General features: G+C 45.8%; 1 protein-coding gene across 6 annotated transcripts in view; it reads right to left on the bottom strand.

The window, feature by feature from the left end:
• Positions 1–1,533: 1,533 nt before the first annotated feature.
• UNK (unk zinc finger) overlaps positions 1,534–11,156 on the bottom strand; it is a 47,111-nt gene continuing 37,488 nt past the window's right edge. For 5 of the 6 annotated variants that reach the window (XM_063175648.1, XM_063175649.1, XM_063175644.1 and 2 more), the window contains 4 exons: positions 9,902–10,090; positions 6,948–7,129; positions 6,186–6,443; positions 1,534–5,883 (listed from right to left, as the gene is read on the bottom strand). In XM_063175648.1, the coding sequence (XP_063031718.1) occupies positions 5,728–5,883; positions 6,186–6,443; positions 6,948–7,129; positions 9,902–10,090 (785 nt within the window). In that variant the 3' untranslated portion in view covers positions 1,534–5,727. The remainder of the gene's footprint in view (positions 5,884–6,185; positions 6,444–6,947; positions 7,130–9,901; positions 10,091–11,156) is intronic. The other variant, XM_063175645.1, reaches the window with a different exon arrangement.

The raw sequence follows: 11,156 nt of genomic DNA, 5'->3' as shown, positions 1-11,156 counted from the left end.
ATTTGTTGGGTTTTTTGGAGCTTTTTTTCCCTCTGCAATTATTACTAATTATACACCTGGAGCTCCCTCTACCCCCACCCTGCATGGAGGTGGCCGTGTTTGAGCTGCAGCAGGTCCCTGGGAGCTGCCAGGCACAGGGAATTAAAAGCATCCCCCTCCCCTGCCGGGTGCCTGAGCACCAGCTGCTCCCTGGTGGGCAGAGCAGCCTCTGGGTCAGCTCAGGTCAAATCCTGGATGTGGGGGTGGGAAAAGGAAAAAGCTCCTTTGGTATCTGTGTGACAGAGCCCACAGCAGGAGGGATTAAGGCACTGCGGGCTCTCAAGGAAGCCATTTGCTGGCTGAGGTTTTAGTGCAGAGAAATAAAATTCCAGAGCTGGGTCTGGGATTGTGGGGATGCTGTCTGGGGTGTCATTCAGCTGGGTCCAGCACCCTGTGGCTCATCTGGGGCTGGCACCTGCTGGCAGCCACCTCATGCTTTATTATGAGGTTTATTCCAAGAGGCTAGAGGTTTGAATATGGTCTGAACTAATTTGTGGCTATTTAAAAAAAAAAATCACTGTGTCCCACCTTGCCCTGGGCTGCCAGCAGCCAGGTGTGTCCCAGGGAGCAGGTGGCACAGGCTGACCTCTCTTCTGAGGTTGTTTGCACAACAAGCTATTAACTATTATTCAAGGTGTTTTAGCTGAATTTTTGCTCAGCTACAGGCAGTGGTGTGGGTCTTTTCCCACCCCAAAAGAAATCCCATCTTTTAGAGAAAGACTAATAAACCTTAATCAGTCAGAGCACAACTAACCCCATGGAGCAGGAGAACAGCCCAAACATTAAAAAATAAAGCTTGAAGCACACAAAACCAGCTCCTAGCAAATGCAAGCATGACAAAGAGGAAGAAGTCTCCATCATCATCCTCCTAAATCCTGGTGAAGAACCTCACACAGGCAGATGGCCAGAACACCAGAGGGAAGGGGTTGGCACTTGGATCTACTGATTTTATTGTGCTACCAATAATCTGCAATACAAATGGGCCCATTCAGATTATTGTTGTGGTTGGACTAATGGGAAGTGGTTGATGCATCTTTGAAGCATCAATTAGACCAAATTAATTAACAGATAATTCTTGGATCCACAGGCCAGGTGTGTTCTTCTGGATGCCAAAACACAAAACACTGCAACCACTGTGCAGGCACAGCTCACCTCTGCCCAGCCTGGCTCTTCCAGGACATAAATCCATGTCCAGACCAAGAATGTGGGTGAGAAATGTTTGGATTTGGCACTTCCAAAGAGGTCTCTGCCCCACCTTAACCACACTGCATTGATGTTCCCCCTCTTTCACCACCCCTCCACCAGCAAAGTGAATTTCAACACCCTGAAAAGGGAGGGGAGCTCGGAGAGAAATTATTCTTGGTTGTGTGAAAATTGGCCCCGGATCTGTTGTTCTGAGGGCTCCAAATCCCAGATTTCTCCACCCTCCCAAGGCCCAGAGCAGAGCCCAGGGCTGCACATCCACCCGGGCACACACACACACGCACACACCGCTTCAGTTTGTATTTTTTTTTTCTTAGCAAAAAAATAAAAATTTATTGTCGTCTAAAAAAAAAAAAAAATCCATCCTGCCCTTGGAAACTGTGACACAGATTGAGTTCTTTCCAGCCCCACATGCAAATTCACTCTGCCAAGAAAAGAGTCTAAACCAGGTTTCCGACAGCCAAAACACATATTTACAGAGTACGAGAGAACGACAGCTGAAATCACAGTTCTATACATGGAATCAACAACACGTTTTACACCACTGATCACCATTCTGCCAACTTCTACACGGACTAGGGGCGCCTCTGCCCAGTGCCCTTCCTCCTGGGGAAAGCAGGGAAGGGACTGGGCAAGAATTGCCACCAGAAATACTGCAGTGTGTATTATTATTATTTTTTTTAAATGTATACTGTATTTATTTTGTTTTAACATTGGAAGCTACAGAGTGGGGAAGCCCCAGAAATCTCTCCAATGCAGTCACTACTTTGCAGGAATACTTCACCTTTAAAATACTAGGTTTTACATCAGTAACATCTATTTTGCTGTTGGCCATCACTCCAAGGATTATAATAACTCTGGAGGAAAACACTGGTAATATTCTTCCTTCTCAGATAGGGGAAAAGGAGGAAGAGAGGAGGTTCAGAGGCTGGGGGAACAGCAAGGGGTGACTGAGTCCATTCAGTGTTAAGGGCTTCCTCCCAGGGTAAGGAATTCTCTTCATTGTCTCAGCTGCACAAGCCTTGCCAGTGGCTCAGGTTCAGCTTCAGAGATGTACAAAAGTGTAAAACCCTTCAGCAGGGATCAGCTGCAGGGACCCCCAGGGGTGGGATCGGCTTTAGGAAATGTGCTCCAGCTCTGAGACCTTTCCTGGGTCCCTCCTGTGCCACTGCAGGCACGTGGCTACGGCACCTAAGGCCAGAGAGGAGCTCAAAGTGGTCCTGGCAGCCTAAAATCCTTCACCTCCTGGCTCTCACCTACAGCTCTGACCCTGCTTGTTGCTCTGGATCTACCCAGGCTAGTGTTGTCCCAAGCCAGCTGCTTCTAGGTTGGTTTTCCATAATAATGTAAAAGTTTATTGACCTTTAGGATGCTGTGGTTTCACAACACAGCCACAACTCCTTCCCCCAGCTCTCAACTCAGAAGTGTCCGACCTGCCCAATTAATCACCAAGGTCAGCTCTTCTGAAGCTCCCAAACATTTGGGGAGGAAAATGTCATTATCCACTCAGGAGTCTGTGTGAGGAGGCAGGAGCCAGCCATGGTCAGGGCTGTTCAGCTGGGCTGCTCCCCAAGGAACCCTGTGGACCCCACTTTTGTTGTGAAGCCCCCTCAGCTCTGCTGTGTTACTGTGTGTCCTGGAAAGGGAGTTCCTGCTTCAGAAGGAAGCCTGACAGTACGTGACAGGGGCTGCACTTATTAGCACCAGGTTTATTTCAGCTCTTTTTACACCATACAAAAGCTGATCACAGACTCTAAAGCCTCAACTGCAGTGCTGTGATTATGGTTTGTCCTTCCTGCACGGAGCAGGCAGCAACAACTGCTGGAGTGGGTCAGGAATGCTGCTCCTTCCCCCTGCTCCCACCTCATTTGGTTCGAAAATTGTCTTTAAATGGCCCACCAGAACATTCTAAAAATATGCAAAGATGAAGTTCTCTTTTCCATCTGATGCTTAAGAAAATAAATTCACATTTCAATATTCCTCTCCTGGTTTTTTTTTTTTTTTTTTTTAAAGCAGCAAACAAATTGATAGAAACCTAAATTTAGGAAGTGTTTCTTCAAGAACCAGAGAAAAGTGAGAAAGTCTATGTGCTTGTGCAAAGAGAGTGCTGAGAGAGGATGGGGTGGGGGCAAGGGAAGGGTCTAGTGCTAATTCCTTCAGGCTGCTCTGCCATGAGTGCAGTGTGGCAATGGAAAGTTCAAATTTAAGGGCCACAAAACAGGTGAAATTCTGAATTCTTTGGTCCTTCAGTATAAGTTTTAAAACAGAGAAACTGTTTTACTCAAAAGGGAAAAACACATTTTCTCTGGCCTGGAATTTTTCCTTGTAACCCAGGGAAACTGGAGGCAAAGAGCTCTTTGCCCTAAACCCCCCCAAGTCCTGCATCACCCTGTGACTGTCCCAGAGACAGCCCAGGCTGCCCTCAGGGGACAAGCTCCATGTGAGGGATTCCCTGCTGGAATCACAGAGCTGCTGCTGGACACATCTGGAAAAAGAGGGTTGGCAAAAGGCAGCATCACCCCTGAGCAGCCCCTGGGGAGGCAGAGGAGCAGAGAAACCCCCACGCTCATAAAAAGTGTTACAAACCATAGCCAAAAACAGGCTGATCAGCTCTGCTGCTTATAAATATTAAAGATCTGATTCAAGAGTTTATTTCCTATGAGTTAAGTTAGTTACAAAAAAAAAAAACAAAAACTTTTTAGTAAATTTTTTTTCTTAATTGAGCTTTTTCCTCCTCCTCCCCTCCCACTTTAAATTTTTTTTTAATTTTTTATTTTTCCTAAAAAAAAGAGAAATGTTCATGTATTTTAATAAAAGGTCTTTCTTTAAGATCAGACCAAGGCAGATGTGCTGCCCCATGGCACAGACATTCAAAGGCTATAACCAAACAACATAGCCACAATAGTCACTCAACAGTGTCTCTCCATTAAAAAAAAATTAAAAAACCTGATGCTAGTTACAATAAAATACACATGGAAAAAAAGCATTTTTACCAAAAAACCCAAAAACAAGTTAATGGGAAAACATAAAAAAGAACTACACAGAGCTGCACTTAAGAGATCATCTGGGAATGCATATTAACCCCTTCCATGGAGAGGAAAGGTGGAATTATGGAAACAAACCTAATTATGTGTTTGTATTAAATATGAAGCTTTCTGAGAGGCTCTGGTAAAAATTCAGTTTTCCTACAATAGTGGGCTGCTGGAGGTTCCAGTGCTTTTCCAGGTCGTGGAGGGGCAGCACAGGAGCATCCCTGTGCAAAATAAAAATGTTTAGTCAACTGAGTGGCCTTTTGGTTGAGATCCCAGCAGGTTACTGCAATCCACCTGATGTAAAAATCCAATGGATATGTTGGTAAGGAAAGTCACAGGAAAGCTCAGCTGCTGGGCAGGTCTGAGCTGGTGGCATTTCTCTGTCCTGCTGGACTATTTCTGTCACCACACATCTCCAGCACCAGGGTTTCTGGAGCCAGCAATCCACAAACCACCCTTGAGCTGCTGACACAGGCAACAAAAATGTCCTCAGCCTACCTGGAATTGGTTCATGCACTTCAGCAGTGATTACGAATCAGGTCCCTGTGGCTAAAACAAAACTAATCTGGTCTGAAACAGTAAAAAGTCTCTAAACACCCACCAGACAAAGGGGTGCCTGGAGAGAACTAACCTCTGCATCCAAATTTCCTTCATAAAGGGCTTTGGCTCACCCAAGGGCAATACTTCTAAGGCTGCTCAGACCTGGAACATGTTGGCTGCATCAGCAGTGAACACTGGTCACTGAATTTTGGGGCTTGGCTTGCTCTAGGTCCAATAGAAATTATTTTTTTTTTCCCTCTTTTCTTCTTTTCATACAAATATACAAAGAGTGTAAAAAAATTTAAAAAGTGAACTTTGCTGATGAAATGCCAGACAAAGTTCCTGCACATTCTGAGATGGGCAGTGTGAGGCCCTCCAGGCAGGAGCCTGGCAGAGCTCCCATCAGGGGGGACGGCTTTAACCAAGCTGGGTCAGTGAAAGAGCAGGGGGACCGAAGGCATGAGCAAGTCATTTCAAACCACCTCGATCCTCCCCGTGATCTCAACTCTTCCTCTGGAAAGCACGTGGAAGCCCCTCTTGCCCACTCTAAGTCCTTCTGGAAATAGTCAAAAATTTGTTATCACCTAAATAGAAAAGAGGAGAAACACAGACTCTTTGCAAATGGCCCTTTGATCTGTATTAAAAACAGCTCTCAAAGTTCATCAAGAGTTAGAATTAGTGGGGCACGGGTGAGGGGCAGTTTAGATACGGGATGTAAAATATTAAAAAGTGCTCTGCAACTAATTTTCTGTTTTCATGTGTGCATGTGCGTGTGTGTGCACGTCCCTACAGGTGCACAGCCACGCCCATGCACACACATATATACATATATATATATACACATACATATATATGTACGTATGTATAAAGTTAAAAAGTTCTCTAGGATATGCTCAGGAGTGTCCCTGGAAGGTCACGACTGCAGAGAGTGGGGCCTGTTGGGGTGGCAGATGGGGCACTCGCCCTCCTCAGCGCACGTCTCGCACAGCACCGCGTGTTGGCACGGCAGCACCACCCGGTTCTCCTCCTGACACTTAAGGCATTTCACTGACTGCATCTGAAATACTGCCTGCAAGAGAGGGGACAGGGCACAGCGTCAGTGTCACACACAGGGCAGGGAGGGCTTGCAGCTCTCTGCCCTGCTCATCTCCTGAAGCAAAAGGGAAGCAGCACAGCACGATGCCTTTCAGGACCTTTAGGATCAGCAGAGCAGCTTTGATTGATTTACACTCTGTACTTTAGGCACAAAGAAGATGGAGTTATCTTCCTGTGAGCCAACTAGAGCTCACTTTGACTACATCTACCTGGAATCAGGCTTCTGATTTCTGTGTCTAATAGAGAAAAGGGGAAAAGCTGTGACCTGGCACTCACCTTGTCCACTTTCTCCAGGTTTGCCCGCAGCTGCTTCTGCAGGGTGTAGAGCGACGAGAGCGAGAGCGTCTCCAGGTCAGAGAAGGAGCGCAGGAACTGCGGGTCCTGCCCGGTGTGGATCCTCTCCAGCTCCTCCTGCAGTTTCTTCACTTGCAGCTCCAAGGCTTCCCTCTGCTCCCGGGCCAGTTCACATTCCATGTTAGCTGTGTTGGCGCGATCATTTGCTTCCTCTGCCTCCTTTTTCCAAGCATCACAAGCCTGCAAGTCCCAACCAAAGAGGGTAAAAGAAGCAGTCTGAAAACTTGGTCTGTCTCCAAAGAGAAACCCAGGCAAAACTATCAATTTCCATACACTCCCCACACCAGTTCTGACCAATCTGGCCTGTTCCCAAATTCTGAAACACGTTTGGAGCCTTGCTTCAAGGCACTGCTCATTCCACATATCCCATCTGCTTGGGCTGTGGTTCTACTCATCTGGCTCACAGCATTCAGGGGATGAACTTTGCATACTGATAAATTATTGGGATCAAAGGTCTGAGAGACTGTCAAACACTTCAGGGCATCTGTTGTGACATCTGACCTTGCAATTCCAGCACCTGAACACACCAGTCCAAGCAATTTGGTGATTTCCAAGGGAGAGGAAAGAATGCTGAGAACCTGTAAAGCCTACAGCTCTGTCCATCACATGTCCAGAAAGAGCCTGTTGAAAGGCTGACAACCTCCACTCTTTTACACTCCCTAATCCCAGGATTTGCCCAAGTACCTGCTTGGCTTGTTTCCAAGACTCTTCCCACTGCTTTATTGTGCCGTTGGCCTCATCCAGTTCCTGTCGCAGCCGTGCCATCTCCGCAGCACCTGGACCTGACAGAAATGCAGGTGAGGTACTGGGCGAAAAACTCCCTGAAGCAAAGTGTTCCCATATGCTGCTGTTCATCCCATTTAAACCTGTTTCACAGGGAAATAGAGAGGGTTATGTCACAGGTGCTGGCAATTTCCCCATTTCCTCCCTAACCCTGTGAAATCCAGGATTCATAAATGTGCAAATAGGATTAAAAGTTCATCTTAAGAATCAGTTTCATCTCCCTGCACCCAGAGTCCATCATAGAGGGACTTTATAGGGAAATTTCACACCATTAAGCCTCATTTTTAGTGATGCAGGGAGGAACCACGACACTGAGTGGAGGCAACTCTCGAATCAATCAGGATGTTTTTAGAAGCATCACTTTTACAGCAGAGCTGACTGTCAGCTTAAATGCCCCTTCTTTCAGGGGAACCCCTGACCTACTTCTACCTCCCAATTTTCAGTGCAGCACAGCCACCAGAGCTGGTTCACAGAGCCCAGGTGGTGCTTCCTCCCACCCTACACCCTAAGAAACTTCTGCTTTTGTCTCCTCAGTGTGGGGCTGAGAAAAGGAGCTTCACTTCCAAACAGTGTCACAAAAATGCTCCAAGTCATTACTGTTTCCATACACAAGGAACAGAACTGGAAAATCCTGTTTATAAACAAGTAGAGACAATAGTATCTGATTCTGCTTCATCCTCTGCAGAGTTCTAGCACTGAGCTAGTGAGCAGCATCAAAGAAAACTAATCAGCCATTTCCCTACTTTAGCTTGTTCAAATAAACTCTCTTTTCAGGAAGAAATTCAAGGCTTAGGAGACAAAGGAATAGAATATCAGTTGTAGACAAAACTGGCTATTTTTCCAGAGTTCAGTACTCTTTCCATAACTTTCACTTAAAGTAGATACCCACACTTTGCATTCAGGGGAAAACCAGCAGGAAAAGGTAATATTGAGACAGAGTGTGGACTCTCACCCACACAGTTTGCTCCAGTTTGGTGTTGGAGTCATTTTCACGCAGTGGTGCTCACCAATGGTTGGGAATATTCCTAAACCGAGCTGCAGTTGATAATTCTGATCTCACAGCAGCTAAACTGTGCCTGCAAGTGAACCCTGGATCAACAGGCTCTCACTGAGGGCTATCCCAGCACCACTGACTTCCCAGCCAAGACACAAATAGTGACAAAATTGTCTTCACCAAGGGCTTAGGCACATGAACTCATTCAGCAGAGCAGCAAGGGATCTTTGCTGGCTCAGGCCACTTACCACAGATCCATTTCAGCTGCTCTGAAGGGTGCTCAGATGAAAGCAAGAAGTTTTAATGGAATCCCAACTCACATTTTATTTTTCAAACTTCAGTTTTCTTGAATGGGAATCCAGCATTAAGCAGAATGCTGGCAAGCCACAAATTCTGCCACAGTGCTGACCAGGCTGATCTTGTAATTTGTTTTAACTCCCTCTTTCCATCTGCTGTTCTCATTTCACATTTGGGCAGAAAAGCCTTCTCTGCACATTTTGCACCTAGCACAGTGGAAACCAGCCCAGAACTAGGTATTTTTAACTTAATTTCAATACAAATAAGTGATAACTACACACTTGACATGTTATGTGCACTCACTAAGTTAAATGGAACAGATGACTGCTAACTGCTAAGATACTATTTAAATATCTTCTCAAAACCCCAGCAAAGGATTTGTTGTGTTTATTGAAAAATATCTTTTATAAATAAATTATTTAAATGCATTTGTGAATTTCCTGCAATTTTTGGCTTTTTATTTATATAAATATACAGTCAAGGTAAACATAACTAATTTCTTCTGAAACAGCAATTTTTCCTTTCCTTACAAAAACTGGGACAAACAGCCAGCCTCAACCTAATTAAGAGCAGAGATGGCCTCTGATGTCTTTTATTACAGTAATTGTAAAAGCTGTTAAAGCCTAACAAGCAGCAATGGCAAGCATGGAAGCATGGGCTTGGGCTGTGCAAACAAGGGATGCAGTTACACAGATAAGTGCATGCAGAAATAGCTTACACAAGCATGTAATAATTTTATTAGGTTAAGCTGAATATTAAAGATTAAAGTGTATCTCAGATTTTAAGAGGCATTTATGTCTAGCATCAATAGAGAGAATTAATATTTACTGTTACAAACAGAAATGAGCTGAACTGGTGTCCCTGTAGCCTGGAGGCCAAACAGTTTTATTTCTCAAGGTAATCCCATGTCTTGATAATAAAACAGATTTGTCTGCTAAATTCCCTGTTCTTCCTGATACAGCTGAAGCTCCAAAGTAATTTCTCTTCCTTCAGTCTCTCACGCAGGAAAAAGACCCTTGAGGAGGGAAGGAGCAAAGGGGACAAAACTGAAACACTTTTTGCAAAGTCCACACTGCAGAACTGGTGCAGAGTGTCAAACAGGAGGAAAAGTTCCAGTGGCCCAGGCCTGCTCTGGAGCTCCCAGAAGCCAATCTGGCCCACAAGCAGTACCAAGGGCAAACTGCAATCCCTACCTAAACTAAGCTAAGCTGAGCTGAGAACCCAGCTCTGAGTTTTATATGAAATCTCAGCAAAGCGCCACTTTGCTGGTGCTGGAAAAGGCAGAGCTGTTTTCCCTGAAAGGAATCATCAAAGCAAGGCAATTAACCTATCTGCCCCTCTTTCCCAGCCTAGACACAAGGGAAATAGAGGGAATTGCTCCCTTGTTCATGAGGCATTAGCTGACTTTTGGTGAAACAGCTTCTAGTCCCATTGCTGTTCTCATGGGAAGAAGAGATCCATGGCAGCAGTGAAACAACACATTGAAATTAAAGCCAACTGAAAAGAAATACTTACATGGCACAGACAGGCATGTACATGGGACACACACACAGTGTGCATTTACCTAATGATCCATGAGAAGCTGATGTCCCCAGGAAAGTGTTTTCTGACTGGCTTAAGTGTCCCTGGGGCTGATGGAGGAAATGCGATGAGAGGCTGACCGGTGGAGAAGGAGAGGCGGAGTGAAAGGAGGCAGAGCTTCCAAGGGACCCGGGGATATTTACAGGAGCAGAACTTTGCAGCAAACTCCCACCTGGACAAAGAACACACAGAGAGGATGGCTATGTATGGCCATGAGGTGTGGACACAGGCAGGAGTTCAGAGCAGGAGGTGTCAGGTTCCCTTTCTCCTCCCTGAGCCCCTCGGGATTCCCTCCACTTCTCCTGAGGTTTCATTCCCCTCTCAGCCTTTAAGAGGAGCACTGAAGCTGCCATCCCATGACCCACATAGGTTAAGACCCTCCACAATTCAATGGATTACTCTTTCAGTGGCCAAAGGAACAAAAGGTTTTCTGAGCAGAGGTCAGTCTCTGTCAGTCTAGAGAAGATGAATTTGGTATCTGGTGAAATACTTTGTCACGAAAAATTCACTTCTAAAACATGTGCCTCTGCCTTTATACTTCCAAACAACCTGTAGTGAGAAGAGCACCATGATCTCAACCACTAAAAACCAGTGACTAGCTGTAGTTACACATACCTGAGTGCCTGGATCTATCAGTAACAAAAAACCCCAAATAAACAAAAGCCTAACCACAAAGGACATCACCTTACACCAGAGGTTGTTGTGCCTGCCACTCACAGATCTCCCTCACAGATTTAGGGAGATCTCAGCCCTGCTCTCTCCTCATCTGTGTCCCTCCTTAGAAGGTCACCAGGTATCACCCAGGCCTGATGTGAAGAGAGGGAGAAGGGGAGGATCCCTAAGGCACTGCAGGGGGGAGCAGCAGCAGCCAGGGACAGTAAACCTCCAACAGGCTCTAATCTTTGCCAGGGAAGTGGAAGCAATTTTCTTTCCACAGGTCCTTTCCTACCTCAGTACAGCTCCAGGCAGTGCAGTTCCCTTGGAAACCTTCAGACAACCAGTTAGCTCCTGTTCAAACAGCTGCTTTACACAGCAAGGGCAGCCAGAAACTACAACCACCTCCAAAACAGTTATGAGATGTTTCTTTTTTCCCTGGACACCCATCAGAGACAGGCAGAAGAGGCCTTAGCCTACCTCCATGTATCAAAATGAGACAGACATTACAGGAACCAAATCAGCAGACCATGATGACACTCTGACAGATGGATGGCATTACCAGGTCAGTGAGTTTCCTGTTA

This window comes from Melospiza melodia, chromosome 24, assembly GCF_035770615.1.
Source record: "Melospiza melodia melodia isolate bMelMel2 chromosome 24, bMelMel2.pri, whole genome shotgun sequence".
In the NCBI taxonomy this organism is placed as follows: Eukaryota; Metazoa; Chordata; class Aves; order Passeriformes; family Passerellidae; genus Melospiza; species Melospiza melodia.
Note: the sequence above shows the minus strand (reverse complement) of the source record. Positions and strands in the feature narration are given on the sequence as shown.